This window comes from Ylistrum balloti, unplaced genomic scaffold (genome assembly GCF_031769215.1).
Source record: "Ylistrum balloti isolate Yb309-2 unplaced genomic scaffold, AGI_CSIRO_Ybal_v1 Utg369646, whole genome shotgun sequence".
Classification (NCBI taxonomy): domain Eukaryota; kingdom Metazoa; phylum Mollusca; class Bivalvia; order Pectinida; family Pectinidae; genus Ylistrum; species Ylistrum balloti.
In genome coordinates this window covers 2165332-2183060 of record NW_026781904.1, presented here as the reverse complement: position 1 = coordinate 2183060, position 17729 = coordinate 2165332, and the positions used below count along the sequence as shown (strand labels likewise).

The 17729-nt window shown below is 33.3% G+C and overlaps 1 protein-coding gene across 1 annotated transcript in view; it reads right to left on the bottom strand.

The window, feature by feature from the left end:
* LOC132555612 (centrosomal protein of 63 kDa-B-like) overlaps nt 1–17729 on the bottom strand; it is a 31196-nt gene that overhangs the window by 12770 nt on the left and 697 nt on the right. Inside the window, exons 2-9 of the mRNA XM_060219963.1 lie at nt 17303–17414; nt 12634–12823; nt 12233–12328; nt 8238–8381; nt 7381–7494; nt 3755–3889; nt 3146–3265; nt 2755–2900 (exon numbers count right to left, since the gene is read on the bottom strand). Of these exons, the coding sequence (XP_060075946.1) occupies nt 2755–2900; nt 3146–3265; nt 3755–3889; nt 7381–7494; nt 8238–8381; nt 12233–12328; nt 12634–12823; nt 17303–17414 (1057 nt within the window). The remainder of the gene's footprint in view (nt 1–2754; nt 2901–3145; nt 3266–3754; nt 3890–7380; nt 7495–8237; nt 8382–12232; nt 12329–12633; nt 12824–17302; nt 17415–17729) is intronic.

The window sequence follows — 17729 nt, the reverse complement described above, 5'->3', positions numbered from 1 at the left end:
CCAGGCTGACCACACACCTACTGTCCTGATGAGACAGGTATACACTGTACAGACTGACCACACACCTACTGTCCTGCTGAGACAGGTAAACACTGCACAGTAATTAATCCAGGCTGACCACACACCTCCTCAACTTGACTACTTGTATTATTTTTAGATCTAAACTATAAATACCACTTGGACAAGACAGGATTCCTTATGTCCCAACTTATACCTTATCTCTGACTTTAATTACAAACGCTCTGTCAGTTTTCAGGGAATATTCAGATGAGCCTAACAACGGTAATTTAAATCCTATCTTCATAATGTGTCTAGGATGAATTATATTTCTTCAAAATATAATTTTGATTAAGAAAATTTTTTAATCTTTTATTAACAAACTTTATGTTTTTCATAAATCATCTACTTTATATATAAAATCAAGCTGATCATGCACTGGGCACAGCTTTAATCATGTACTATCTGATCAAAGATCTAGTCTCAAGTACGAACATGTCCATCTCCTTGGCAGATCACTACACATTGTAGCAGAAGAAATATACCATGTATCTGTCTGTTCTAATGATCAAAAACAATATTTTATAACAGAAAAAAAACTAGAAACATTAAAATAATCATGAATAAAATAGACAGATCAGATTTCTATCTCGTTTGGGTTTTAAACAAACCAGTAAATCTGATAATGATCACAATTCTATATCTGGGGATTTAAATGACAACGGTAGGAGATTTGGATAATTAATCAATTCTATTGTATACAAATCAAACAATAGACAAGAAATTTAACATTTAGTCTCAGAAAACAAAAGCTAAAATGGACAAAATTTATTATTTCTAGTAATTTTATTATATTAGTTTTACAATCTCCCAAAAATAAATTACCATATAGTGTGCAAACATCAACCTTCAATATATGACAGGTAAATTTATAGATGGACAGATTGAAGGGTTTCAGATTAAAACAGATAATTACAAACTGATAGCATTATATACTTCTATATTACAGGCATTTGATCCGATCATTTTTCTTTATTTTGATTTTATCTTGTATAAATGTACATGAATTAATTATGTATGAAAAAACATAGCATTGCAAACAATACAAAAAAACACTTGCAGTTTCAGCTTGACATAAGTGTAATAATCAGGAGGCCAATTGTCTGAAGTTTGATCAAAATCTCTCAAGGAATGAGCCTCCAGCATGCTGAAAATGATTTTTTTTTTTAAAAGTAAGTGACCTTGACCGTACAACCCTGTAACTCAAACTCAACTGTGATATGGTCTTTTGATTGTGAAGTTTGATTAAAAGTCCCTCCAGGAATGAAGCTACCAGAGTGCCAACAAGGATTTTTTTTCATAGATGGTAACAATGGCCATGATCTGGACTCTACAACCTTAAAATTCACACTTGTCTGTGATATCAGTAGGATCATGTATATGGATATATGTGAAATTTTATCAAAATCTCTCCAGCCACTTGAGCCCTGAAAAGGATTTTCTTACAATATAATTAAATGGTGACCTTGACCCTACAACCCTATTGAATGTTCTTTATATGCAGAACATAACTCTAACAGGATAGTTAGTAGATGATTATATAGAGTATTCAACAACATTGCAAAAGATGTAGTTTGTATATTAATTTACACCGTAAAATAATGCTAATTTTCTGAACTTAACAAATTAACAAATTCAAGCACATATATATAAATTAATGATTGAATGATGAATTCAATATGACAATTAATGCAGGGTTTCAATACTCTTGTTTTACCATAACATTTAATCTACAAACATTAAAAAAACTAATTTACTGGTCGAAGTCATCCTAAAAACTAATACATTTAATCTACAAACATCAAAAAACTTGTTTACTGGTCGAAGACATCATAGATATTTCACTTCAGTGGTTTCCTGTATTCCTACATAAGCCTACACCCACTAACAAACAATTATTTTTAAAAAAATTCTGTTATGCTCTTGCATACTGTCCTAATAAACTCTTGTCCCTTAGAATGAATGGTAAATGGAGGTCTAGTGTCAGGTAAGTAGCACCATGTAGGCTACTATCTAGCCACAACTAAGTCTAGGTATAGATAGGATAACATGTGTTTAGAGCAGCCAGTGCAGACATATAGCATTCCTTTTGTTAATTCATTAGGACATCGAAACAGGACTACTCGCTACTTCCTTGCTAAGATATCAAATTACATTGCTTAACAGTTCAGGCTTACTCTCTTCAGGAACCATGCAACTAAATCAGCGAATGAGTGACTGGGATTCTGTATCATTTACTTACAGCCACTACCTAAAGTGAGATTTGGTAAAAGATTGTGCCCTTTGGGGGTTTAACTTCGTAACTGATGATAGATAAAAGAAATCTGCGACTTGATATGACTTCATGAAAGTGTGTAACTTTAAAGCATTTCAGTATCTATGGGGCACATTTAGATAAGTATAAAATGTCAGGGGTTTTCCAAATGTGTGTGGTTAGTTTGTCCAGTTGTTGACTTCTGAAGCTGATGACAGTTCGAGATGCCATTTTAACTTTAAATTCTGCAGTTTGTAACATTTGGCAGGTTTCTATTAATCTAAACAGGCGTTACTTATTTTGAACTTCAAATATTAATGCTGTTAGCTTAAATGCTAAGTAATAACATATGGTGTTTGATTTAGTTGAGTGGGTCCTTCACACTTCATGCCCTAGGCTCAGTTATGACCAGTTTTAGGAGAATAAGAGTTAAGTCCCCTTACCTGATAATGTTGTCCTTTTCTGCCAAGGTAGCCTCCATTCTGAGAAGATCTTCCCGATACCCACTGCTGTCCTGGGTGGCTGCACGCAGGAAATCTTCCTTACTGTGCATATCAGCCTCTATCTGATTCTTCTCCTCCTCCAACTTCTACAAAAATATATTACAGAGAAATTGTCATAGTAGTTTAGACAATAGGGTTCACAGGTAGTATTCAATGATGCAAAGCTTCATACTGGCTGTAAACTGAAACTGGAAATCTTAAATTGATATTTCATTAAAATTGGTTGTGTTAATACAGTATTATAAAGAACATCAAATTTATTTTCTTTTTCTTCTTCCATGTTTAATTATGGTAAGAGATTTGTACTTGTACACTATGACAGATATTTTACCCGCACTGTGTTGTTGGACTTTTTCAGGTCTGCCAGAAGTCGTTCATTATCATCCATGGCTTTCTTGTGTGCATTCATAGCATCCTCCAACGAAATCTTCAATTTTTCTACCTTACCCTCCTAAAGCAGAATAACACATAGATATAAAACTGAATCCTAAGTCAATGACTTCATATCCAATTCTTTGATAACAATAAATAATGATCTAAGGTATTTAGCTCAGATCAAATATTTAGGTGTAAAACCAACAGTAATTAACTAGGAAAATCAAATACAGAAGAAATAAAACTGTTTTTAAATACCCAGTAACATATAAACAATAAAAACATTTAATTAATATTTACAAAAAACACGGATATGTAAATTTCACATTTTGATGTTTTAGAGAAAAAAATGGCATTATGATACATCTGAACTATGCAAAACACTTTCACACAAAACCATCATATATATTCCTTCATAATGGCAGTTTATTTGATGGTTGAACAATAAGTAACAAAGTTGTAACAAAGAACCAATGATCATTAAACTTACTCTAACTCTAAAGTGAATTACATAACTAACTTGTGTAGAATGCAAGATGGAGTTGTTCATTCTCATATAAATTACCTGTGAAACTAGAGCCTGGTTGGTTCGCTCTAACTGACCATCCAATTGACTAATCTGTGTCTTGAAGCTGACCTCTGCATTGTCCAGGAGTTGTCGCCTCTTTTCCACCTGGCTCTGGTAGGTCTGTGATTGGCCCTAATTGTTACATAATATATAGATGTTACAATAAATCATAGACATATTTATAAACAATTACAAGATTTCGATGTCTTATACCTCCAGTACCTGTGAACTAAGGAATAATATCATAGATAAAGTGTGTTTACATAATTTATCGGCGAATACAAAATATACATATATATTTACTAGCTTAAGATCAATGGTTGCAGCATTGTGCATGCAGGTCAAAGGTCAAAGTCATGAAAATCAAGTCACATTATGTATGTATCTTAAAGGTCAGTCTTATGAAATACAGGTCATATTGTGTAAGCAGGTTAAAGGTCACAGTCATGTTAAATATATGTCACATTATATGTGCAGGTTAAGGTCAAATTCATGACAATAAAGGTCACATTATGTATGCAGGTTAAAGGTCACAGTCATGTTAAATATATATGTATATATAATATAGGTATATATAAGATAGATACCACAGAATCATTTTGATTAATATATATCTTTTATTATTTTATTAATTTTAATACACATCATTTATTAATATGTTCGAAGAGGTGTGTGATTTCTGCTAGGCATCCGTTATATATTTAAAGATTTCTATACATTAGTTCTTTAAAATCATACATATTAAGTATAAGTAAACAGAATGTGAATGGTTGGTTATAATATAAATATACCACATCAGAATCACCATGGAAAAGTAAGTGTGCAGCAAGTCACTAACAGTAGTCAGTACAGTGCAGAACATGCTGATCAGGTTACGTTTTTCTTTATAAGAATGAAGGAAAAGACTTTTCAAACGATTAATCTTGAATTAAACTTTTGGAAACTTTTCCTCTGTCTCTCATGATTAGTTATATTTGAACACCACTGTCACAATGTACACCAACCACAGAAAATGGGTGTTCCATTTGATTGATAACACTGAAGTGAATGAATAATAAATTCTGTTTCATATTAAATTGTTATTGGCATAAGACATCAACATGCATGTACAGAATGTCAACAAAAGCACACAATATATTGGCCTGCAAAGCTCAATAGATTTCATTTACTTGGAGCACACATGCCATAACGACAAAGTTTAACGCTTAAATATAGAAGATACAGTGTGATTTACAAGGCAAGATTACACAGCTTCAGTATGACAGACTACACATGCAACATTCTTTAAAACATATTGATTTTGAAATCCAAGAAAAGCTCTGTTCCTCAGGGATAGGCCCCTGATATCTAAAAGCTTGGTTATAATAGAGACCCTAAGACACAGGTCCCTGGTATATAGAAGCTCAGTTACAGTGAAGAGACCCTAAGACACAGGCCCTTCGTGTATAGAAGCTCTGTTACAGTGAAGAGACCCTAAGACACAGGCCCTTGGTATATAGAATCTCTGTAACAGTGAAGAGACCCTAAGACACAGAATCCCTGGTATATAGAAGCTCTGTTACAGTGAAGAGACCCTAAGACACAGGCCCCTGGTATGTTAAAGCTCTGTTACAGTGAAGAGACCCTAAGTCACAGGCCCCTGGTTGTCAAAGCTCTGTTACAGTGAAGAGACCCTAAGTCACGGGCCCTTGGTATATAGAAGCTCTGTTACAGTGAAGAGACCCTAAGACACAGGCCCCTGGTATATAGAAGCTCTGTTACAGTGAAGAGACCCTAAGACACAGGCCCCTGGTATATAGAAGCTCTGTTACAGTGAAGAGACCCTAAGACACAGGCCCCTGGTTTGTTAAAGCTCTGTTACAGTGAAGAGACCCTAAGACACAGGCCCTTGGTATATAGAATCTCTGTTACAGTGAAGAGACCCTAAGACACAGAATCCCTGGTATATAGAAGCTCTGTTACAGTGAAGAGACCCTAAGACACAGGCCCCTGGTTGTCAAAGCTCTGTTACAGTGAAGAGACCCTAAGTCACGGGCCCTTGGTTGTCAAAGCTCTGTTACAGTGAAGAGACCCTAAGTCACGGGCCCTTGGTATATAGAAGCTCTGTTACAGTGAAGAGACCCTAAGACACAGGCCCCTGGTATATAGAAGCTCTGTTACAGTGAAGAGACCCTAAGACACAGGCCCCTGGTATATAGAAGCTCTGTTACAGTGAAGAGACCCTAAGACACAGGCCCTAGTATATAGAAGCTCTGTTACAGTGATTAGACACTAATACACAGGCCCCTGGTATATAGAAGCTCTGTTACAGTGAAGAGACCCTAAGACACAAGCCCCTGGTTGTTAAAGCTCTGTTACAGTGAAGAGACCCTAAGACACAGGCCCCTGGTTTGTTAAAGCTCTGTTACAGTGAAGAGACCCTAAGACACAGGCCCTTGGTATATAGAAGCTCTGTTACAGTGAAGAGACCCTAAGACACAGGCCCCTGGTATATAGAAGCTCTGTTACAGTGAAGAGACCCTAAGACACAGGCCCTAGTATATAGAAGCTCTGTTACAGTGAAGAGACCCTAAGACACAGGCCCCTGGTATATAGAAGCTCTGTTACAGTGAAGAGACCCTAAGACACAAGCCCCTGGTTGTTAAAGCTCTGTTACAGTGAAGAGACCCTAAGACACAGGCCCTGGTTTGTTAAAGCTCTGTTACAGTGAAGAGACCCTAAGACACAGGCCCTTGGTATATAGAAGCTCTGTTACAGTGAAGAGACACTAAGACACAGGCCCTGGTATATAGAAGCTCTGTTACAGTGAAGAGACCCTAAGACACAGGCCCCTGGTATATAGAAGCTCTGTTACAGTGAAGAGACACTAAGACACAGGCCCCTGGTTGTTAAAGCTCTGTTACAGTGAAGAGACCCTAAGACACAGACCCTGGTATACAAAAGCTCTGTTACAGTGAAGAGACACTTTCTTAAATCACCCATAGTCATTTCATCTCTAATTTCGACATATTCTAATAAAGAAACCTTATTTTTGGACATTCTCTAGAGCAGTTGGATGTACCATATCTGAGACGTGGCATGAAATCACTCCAACAGTAGTTCTAGGTTCACATAGTATAGGTAAGTAATTAAAACTTTATACATGTAAATTTAATAAGAAAACACTTTTCTTCCCACATTGAAGAATTCATAAATAAACAGGATATGTTAAATATTATACTGTTTTTAGATATACCAGTATATATTCTTCAGGAGAAAAACTGTAAAAAAAAATCATGATCTTCAAATACGAGACAAGAGGAGAGAATTAGAGTTGAAAAGTCAGATGAGACAGAGTTTCCCACCGAGAGAGCTAGTCCAGTGATTCAGATGAGACAAAGACTTGCTGTAAAAGAGACAAAGTGATGAGAAATATACATGATGATATCTATATGCAACAATATATGAGTGTAGTGTCAAATCAACAGGCCAACCACCATACAGAGTGTGAGTGATAGAGTACATCAAGTCAACGTGCAAACATGTCACTGATTATAATTTCAAGCCAGAGGGTGGCACACTTAAATCTAGTAGAGGGAAAAAATCAACAACAGCTATAAAAAAAATCCTCTCTATTAACAAACCTGTACAAATTCACACTTCTCCGTCAATGCTTTTCTCTGATGTTCTAAAGTTTCAATCTGTTTTTGAAACGTTCGTCGTTGTAACTCCCAATCTTTTGCCTTCTGGACATATTCCTAATATACAATCAAATATTTTGAGGTCTCACTGCTGATATTGGTGTACAATTTTATATCAGAAATTCACCTTTATATCAAACGATCACAGCAGGAGGAATTCAACATCTGTGTTGGAATCAACACTTCACTTGACTGACCTCTATGAAGTTTTCAGTGATATGTAGAGATATTTCACTTTCCTGATTGTAGATATTATTTGTCTCCTTAAACTGTATCTTTAATTACAATTTCTGTAATCAGGGATGTCTATCCAGAGTATCAAATATAGATATACCAGCTGGTACACACTCACTAGAACATGTTTCTTTTGCAAAATAAACATCAATAAACATGATTGCAGAATTTTTAGTAAAAATTAATCAGGCAAGCCAAGAACTCTAACCAAAATTCAGTCCCTATTACTTAGAGATATTGTGGATTTTAAAAATTCAGGCAAGTCCCAATAAAAAATGCAGGAGTCCAGGCCACTAAACTATAACAGTCTCAAAGTTGTTATTCTTACTTTTTATTTTATTTATTATTTTTCTTTTTAATCCATGTGTATCCATGAATTCAACTGAAATCTTCTTTAAAAATGAACGATTTAAAGAAATCAGAGACAAAACTGTTATGATTTTACAATAAATTTGACTGATTTAAATCTTGGCCAATCACAGCCTAAACTGTCAAGCCACAGCTTTTATAATTCTAAAATAGTAATTATACCAAAAATAATGTCATGATATTATTACATCACTCACCTCCACTTTGTCCTTTGTGTGTTGAAGCTCTACTGTGTGATCCTGTAGTTTAATCTCTGTCTGTTCCTTATCGCGTCGCGACTCCTTCATCTGTTTATGGTGTCGTTTGTTTAACTTTTCATAATCATGCTTCACCTTACGTACCTAAACAACACAACAAATGTTTTGTATTGTAAAGATTGATGAAAACAGACAATGCAAATAAACATGTGGATAATGACGAATATCCATGTTTTTTGTAGTGTGAAAATCAAGAAAACAAATGAATTCACTATAAACTTATTATAGCTATGTAGTCAGATTCTAACATTATAAAGGTAAGGGTACCCCTAATCAGCATTTATACCTGTCTTTTGTGATGAATTATTATATATCATCATCTACATAAACAGTACCACATAAAATATAAGTCTGTCATGATATTACTTACAAACAACTTATGATGATATTCATTTGTGTCTATCTCACAAAAAATATACATATAACAATCTTAATATCACATTAAAACTCAAAATGCTAAAAACAAGTATTAAAACTGAAATTATAAGATTGTCTATTTCCTTACAAATCTTAATAACGAAGAAAAGGCAAAAATGAAATGATATTTAATCTTATATAAAAAAAAAAACTATATAAAAATTATAAAAACATATGGGTTTACAGCTTTCACCAGTAGGGACAAAAATCTACATGGGAACTTTTCACCTGGATGGACTTTACACCTGGATGTGTGTTAGAATGGAGTTGTTACAAAAATAAAATCACAACAGTTATTGTGTAAAACCAGCAAAACAGAGCAGCAAGTCTGATGAAATACAAAACAAATCAACCATGAAAATGAAAACATGACTAATTAGGATGATGATGATGATGACGATGATGATGATGATGATGATGATGATGATGATGATGATGATGATGATGATGATGATGATGATGAAAAATAATCTCTGAAAATGTGTGATAAATTTTGATTAAATTCTAATGATTCACAAGCTCATAACCAATCTCATTAGATTAAAAAATTAAGTCATGCCAAATGAATTTAAGATGACAAGCGGACTGCTGTTGAAAACAATTTCTTAGTATATTCTCAGTATTCAAAAGTATTAAATTAACTGATCAATTCCAAACTACCATTTCTTTTTAATCATAAATCTAAAATGAGTATATAAAATTAGCAGAGATATCCACACAAAATAACCCATCTTACTTCAGTCACTTCTGGTCACAGCCTTTTCTGATCAACGTTTAACTGTCAACTCATACCCTAATTGGAATGTTTATATATATAGGGCCTACATTCATAAAAGTTTCATACTCACATAGCATTTTTTCAGTGAATTCAACGAAATGTAATGTTTTTAACAATGTCTATGGGGGCATACAACAATACAAATAACTATGAAGGTTGAATTTCTTTCCCTAAGATGTTTCTCAAAACAAACTCATATCCTGGAAGTTAAAAATTGAAATTGAAAACTTTAATACTTGACAGAGGTGACTATTTGAGATAAATGATAACTATATATAAATGCTGTGATAAATGAGATGAATGAAAGAATGTAGCATGGTGCCCAAAAATAAATATTCTTCCACATCCAGAAAATTTGTGACCAAGTAGTGATTAAATGATAGAAGGGTTATTTTCTGATAAAAGGTTTGACAGTTGAGCCAGTCAGGTCAAATTTTAGATCACTCCAGCAACAGGTAGAACTCCACACTGACTGCATCCACCTTTTTCAAAAGCAACCTGTCTGTGCAAGACAAAAGGTTCTTTGGAATGCCTTGGGCCTTTTCTATGTTGTAACATGTAAAAGGCTGAGTGATGATCCAAAGGAAGTGATCTACCATCAACTGTGAGTCAGGATTCTATGATAACAAGGCGAAATTGTAGCACAATTATTTTTTGAAAAATTGAAAAATACCTAACACTACATTATGACATTTATATATCAAATTTTGATGATTAAAAAAAAAACATTTCATCCTTAATATTTCTAATATTTTACATCTTTTGTCAAGATATCTTAAAGGTAAGAACAAAATGGCCTCTAGATTTCAAATCACTATGATATTGACAAGTCAATTTTAACTTTTGTTTTCCCTACTTTCAGTCAACATTATGGAATTTATCAACACTTACAAAAGATTAAAAAAGGAAAATTGCAACAGCACTAATGCAATGGTATTTTTCCACTGTTACTGCCCAGGCTTTTTAAAAGATATCTATGAAGGAAATCAAGAATTATAAACAAGTGTGCTTGTCTGATGTTGAATCTAATACCCTAAAGCAAAAAGATACCCATATTGTACACAAGTTTCTATTTGCCATGTGATCACGAATGACCTTTGACCTTTTCCTTCACTAACCTCAAAATTCTAATCAGGTGTAGACCTTGGTGTTGTGATGCTACGTTGTGAATATAAAGCAAATCTGTTCCTGGGTTTATATAATATTTGTACTGTAATTATCATGTACTTGCAGATAAAATTATCAGTACATATCCCCTTACCTAAGTGGGGGTATAACAATTACCAATTTAATCCAGGGTTAAACCTGTAAAACAGATTTGCTCAGTGTTGTATTATGCAACTGATTTGTGCAGTGTATAGAATTATTGTTTATACATTTCTGCTGACTTTTTTTTTTTATTTTACATGAAATATAGTTTTCTTTAATAATGCTTTCATGTTACTATCCATCTATGGAAAGCACTTAATTACTGTAAAACTTAACATTCAAATCAATTATGTCGAACAAGACCAGCCAATCCACTGTACTTGTCCATAATCATAACCTGCACATAATTACCAACTGTCCTTAAAGCCAGACCTGCTATGAAGAAAATATTGTTTAAAATTACCACCTTTCTATAACTACCACCTGTCTATAACTACCACCTGACTACCACCTGTCTATAACTACCACCTGTCTATATCTACCAAATGTCTGTAACAACAACCTCTTGTCTACATCTACACCTTTCTCTCAGCTTCCTGTCTATATCTACCACCTGTCTATCAGCTTCCTGTCTATATCTACCACCTATCTATCAGCTTCCTATCTATATCTACTACCTATCTGTATCTACCACATGTCTGTAACAACCACCTGTCTATATTTACCAGCTGTCTATCTATACTACCTGTCTATATACTAACTGTCTATATTTACCACCTGTTTATAACTACCACCTGTCTATATATACTACCTGTCTATATCTACCACCTGTCTATCTATACTACCTGTCTATATCTACCACCTGTCTATCAATACTACCAGTCTATATCTACCACCTGTCTTTATTTACAACCTGTCTATATTTACCACCTGTCTATAACTTCCATGTGTCTGTAACAACCTCCTGTCTATATTTACAACCTGTCTATATTTACAACCTGTCTATATTTACCACCTGTCTATAACTTCCATGTGTCTGTAACAACCTCCTGTCTATATTTACAACCTGTCTATATTTACCAGCTGTTTATAACTACCACCTGTCTATATATACTACCTGTCTATATCTACCACCTGTCTATCTATACTACCTGTCTATATCTACCACCTGTCTATCTATACTATCTGTCTATATTTACAACCTGTCTATATTTACCACCTGTCTATATCTACCAGCTGTCTTTATATACTACCTGTCTATATCTACCAGCTGTCTACATTTACCACCTGTCTATAACTTCCACATGTCTGTACAACCTCCTGTCTAAATCTACCATCTGTTTATAAAAATACTTACCATCTGTCTTTATCTACAACCCTTTGATAGCAACCACCTGTCTACATTTACAACCTGTCTATACCAACTTTCAGTCAATATTGGTTTAGTAATTCCATACTGAAACTTTTTTTATATATCAGTGACCAGTATATAACATTCACTTGCCCATTAATTTACTTCTCTAGGATACAGTTCAGTGGTTTCTATACATGGTTTACATTGTATATACAGAAAAGATATCTGAACGCTGACCTCCTCCTTCAGTGCAGTGAGATGTGAATCATACTCCGAGATCCCTGTCCTCTGACACTCTTCCAGGTCTTTCACTTGCTGCTTGAGACGTCCGATCTACAAAACGTGTAAACAGTGTCATAAAATGTCTACACAGGAAGCATCTTATTTGTCTTAGTATGTCAGAGGATATACAAGATAAGTAAACCAAGAAAACAAAGAAAGAAAAAAAAAATGAAAAAAAAAATAGGAAAATAAGAAAAAAAATACACAACAATATCAGATGAAATATCTGGTGTTCTACTAGAACAATATAAACAAAACTTCTTTTTCTACAAGTAATATCATGTATGTTACCATTTCAGATTCCTATCAAAACTAAACACTTTTGTGTCTACAAATCTGTTGGCCTCTATCCATACCTCTGTATGTTTCTGCTCCAGTGTGGACCGCTGTACCAGGATTTCGTGTTCCTTCTGCAGCAGCTTGGACTCTAAGTCCTTCAGTTCATGTTCCCAGTCACTCTTCTGAGTATCCATCATCTCATCGATGTGTGACATCAGTTCCTTCAGCTCTGACTCGCACGTTGTTGTCAACACACCATTAGGTAACCTTTGTAACCAAGAAAATAGATATCAAATACACAAATGTCTGATTTCAGTAATCATACCAATAAATATCAACAAACATTCTACATCAACCCATACCTATAACTGAAGTATTAGGAATGTTTACCCTAAATCTAAGTCTACTTTTATCATAATACATCATGCAGTCTTATAATCATAAGCAGTTAACCAAATTAAAACATCAAATCACTGACTTCCTTATCACACAAGATCAAACTTCAAAAATTTGGAAATTAAGAATTAAAAAGATTCTGACGGACATAACTTGCAACAAAATTCTGCATTTTTGGTATTGTAAAAAATGTAAAGAATATAAAGAAAGTCATACATGCAAATAAAATATCCATGTAATTTCAGTAATCTTTCCAAGCTTTGCTGAAGTTGTATGATGACGTGAGTGAAGCTATATCAGTGGGTCTGAAAGAACCGTTGCATTGTTCTCAAAGTGTAAAAGTCAAAGCTTTACTCAAGAAAGTTTAACAAAGCCAGAGACAGGTGAGCAAATCACAAAATTCTAGCTTCTTTCAGGCTTGTGTGGCAGGTGTAAAAGAAGAATGTATGATTTGCTTCACATAAAGAGATTAAAACTCCACCGGGTTACTAAACTAAGAAATTAATTACTCAGTCTAAAAATACTGTATGTATACTTACAAAATAAAATTTACAAAGTTACTATATAGAACAATGTACAACACAGATCTGAGGAAATTTAATAAAGTAAAGGATACCACTGTATCAGATTATCATCATATAGGTAAGAAAAAAGAGTTACTTCCCTTGTCAAGGAAAATTCCATCGTTTTCAGTTTAGTTGTATATAGACTTTGAGTCAACAATTAAATAACCATATGTATACACTACAAATCCTCACTTTGCAATTTTATTCTTATTCAAATAATTATCTTTTGTTGATCTTTTCTGTCTGTTTTAAAAAGAAGAAAATTCCACGATGTATTTCATATTTCTTTGATGTATTACATACTTCTTTGATATATATTCAATGGTATCCTTTACATAAACTTGTGGATATTTAAATTCTGTATACCTTAGACATTAATGTGTACCCTGGTAAGAGGTAATTACAGCAAGTATACTAAAACTAAAGGAACGTAATACGCACAAGGTATAATATGTATACAAAGGGGTAATTTAACATGGAAATAGAGTTAAATAATAATTTGTTTGTAAAGATCTGAAAATAATATTTATTATCTAATGTTTGAAATGATCAAAGCTCCCTAAAATAATGTAAGAAAATAACACAAAAAATCTGCATTCAATATCACTGATCATCCAGTGACCATTTCAGATATTCACAAACTGATCAATGTTGATAAAAGGGAATGTACTGATAAATTGAGAAGAATGATACTTTATAGTAATAAAGGACAACATTTAGAGGTTACAGTTAATGGATGGGAGGGGGATGATAGGTTCTACATCTACTATACAATATATAAAAGGGGTACAACTCTATCTACTTAAATGATACAGAATATGTAATTTGATGAAGATTGGTAAATGAATACAGAAAACATTCCCTGTACAAAACAGTCTCCTATGAGTTTGGCTCAGTGTTCTGATGCAGCATTGCTTTATATTGGTGACGCTACTGTGCATTTACTTAGTAAAAATTGTGCACAGAATTGTGAAATATGTAACTGGTCAGAATCTTTTGTATACAAAATGCTGAAGAGACGGTGAGTGACCGGTGAACGAAATCTCCATTACTGACCAATATCAAAAGGCTGCCTTTTATGGCACATTTAATGTCACAATGAAGTAAACATGATGAAAATCAATGAAAAATATGATTCCATGGAATAATACAATTACCCAGTATTTCGTCAGGATCTGTAAAGAATAATTATTTTGTGAAGATTTGCAGTCTCCATCCATTGTTTTGTTGTTATATCTTGATTATAACTACTTGACGACTAGTAATAAATTGTTATCTTTCATTATTAAACAAAATCTTTCAATTGACAGACTTATCATTAAAATTTTTAGACAGATTACTTAAATGCAATTATTAATGTCTCCTTCCACTATTGACAGGTTAAACAATTATGTAACATATTTATTATAGCTGTGAGATTAATATCATTGCTCATGCTTGCAATATAAACCACAACAAATAATATGCAGGATCAACACACAGCAAACATAGCTTGCTCAGTTTTAAATTCTGTTGTAACAAGCATCCATTACTAGTTTCTACTTTAAATGAGTATTACAACATCTGTAACGAAAAGCATGTTATATACAAAATATCTATTATACAGCACCTTGCTAGTGAGGGTATGTCCAGTTAAGCCTTATCATGACAGGACATAAGAGATATGGCATTGTGACAAGCATCCGAGTAGCGAAAAACGTTTTTAACCACTAAGGCTTGAAGTCCTCTCACTCTCAAGGCTGAGCCCTTAACACTATAGACTTAGAAGGGGAATCCTCACATGTCAAGCCTAATAAAGTAACTGAAACTCTTGTCTTCTACAGTTAAGATCAGGTAAAACAGTTGAAACATTTAACTACTGAAATGTGAGTCGTTATGGCTTATAATTGATTCATTTGAAAAGCTACTGAACAAAACCATAATAATGGCTCATATGATTAATATATCCATGTGTATACTCTACATAATTATACCCTACATTACTTAGGTTTGCTATCCCAATAAAGCGCAGAAGTACACATGTATAAACAAATTGTCTTTCCAATTAACTATTTCTTACAACTATTGGTCTTTATAAATAACCAGCTGAAACAAATATTTCTTTCTAACCTGTCATTAGTTTGAATAGCGTAACACACAACTTACACCATATGGGAACTGATTATCCTGTCTTGTAGACAAATTGTAAGCCCTAAAATGAATTTTTCAATCATGGTTTCATAATAATTTCTTTTCAAAGTACTTTTTCATCTTTTCGATTGGCAATAAAAATCTTTGTACAAAATATATTTGTATGCAATGTAAAGTGTACAGTTTTTAGACAAATATGATTTTTTTTCCAAATTTGTTAATGTAAAGATGGCAAATTATGCATAGCTTGATTATCATAGACAAAATACAATCAAATGCCATATAGTTAGAAAGGGGAAGTCACTACATACAACAGTATAGGCTAAGTGACTTACCTAACAACAGTGTGTTTCAACTCTGACACAACTAAAACAGGTGTGCACAAGCATTCATATAGTTATTGTTTTGAATTCTACATGAATTCCACAACCTACATGATTTTACAACAAATCAATCACTTCACCATCAAAAACATTTAATAATTAAATAACGACTACTCCCATCCCAACACCAAATATATTAAGCTTCACATATCTAAATGTCTTCATTCAAGTGATGTTAATTTTTTTGGATTACTTTGATAAATATTTTACAGATTAATCATACAAAATAAGTCTATTGATCATCAGATGTTTGAAAGGGCAGGAAAAACTTACTCAATCAATACAGTTGGAAATGTTAAAGATAAAATGTGAAATCTCTTGAAGTTTGAAACCAAATATATCACTTTATCTGCAATGTTTAATACACAAATAAAACTGGTCATTTGATCAAACTATGGGAGACTTTGAGTTATCACCTCCTGTCTCAGGTGAATATAGTCAATAGAAGATGGTAACTTGAAGCCCCTGACCAGAATTACCAGTTAGATAAAATCTAAGTAAAACTGTACCTATTAAGATACCTTTCACATTTATTCTTTATTGGTATGAAAGGACATTCATCTCTTGACAACATGTGTATACTTGTCATTTACATACAAAGGATTTCTCCTCAGGATTTTTACATTAATTCCCGGATTATCACAAATATTTAAATTTTAAATTACCATGACTTAAAAAGACAGATATTTGTGTGTGCTCTCATGCAGAACTAAATGCCATGTGCCACCCTCAGATTTATCCCTGGAAGTGATACTGGGAGAACCCTATATCAAGTTTTAACACATTTTTTTTATAGACTCATCAATGAAATTCAAAGTGATCATGAAAAATAAGTAAATAAATGAAGTTGTCCACTTTGTAAAATGTTTTTCATCATCCTATCTAATATCAAAATTCTAAGACATAAAAAATATTGTCTTCTGTCATCTATGAAAGGCATAAAATGTTATTGTTGTACTGACTAAACTACCATAAAAAGTAATACAAATTAACAAATAGAAATGTATGTAGTAACCCTCTTTTTCCTTATCTTAATTCATGAGAAAATAGCCAGCATGAAATTAATTTGACAAAGAAAGAAAGAGATTTTCAATAAAACCCTTCACCATCAATACCTGTACAAACCACAATAAAATATGAAATCTTAAACGTAACCGACCACCACACACTGGTAAATTAATGTTTGTATTTACAAATTATCAACCTCAAGTCTTACTCAATGAAGAATCTCTGTACAAACTCACAGAAAAATAGCCTATATGTAAGCTTACCTGTTCTGCTGCTGCAGTTCTGTCCACATGCTGGAAATCCTTTCCATAATTATTTCCTGTCTGTTGTCCACATTGGTATCAGAAAGGAGAGTCTTAAAAAACTCTCTGTAGGCTGAAATATTATATTTCTGGAGTTAGCCTTACCATTTTACATGCCATAATAACCTCCTTTATACACTTATATTCATTAAACATAAAACTATGAATATGATTAAAGTTTTATGATGACTCACTTTCATTCTACAGTTAACTATAGTCACATGAAATAAAAAATTGCATTTACATGTAGTTTAAAGGGGAAAAAATACCAGCTTGAATTAGCAGCTTGTACCACAAATCTCCTGCACCTTCTTAACTGAGAATAGTCTTTTCAAAAAATGTATTTACCTGTTTCCTTCTAAAGTTAATAATTGTTCAGTATGTGTAA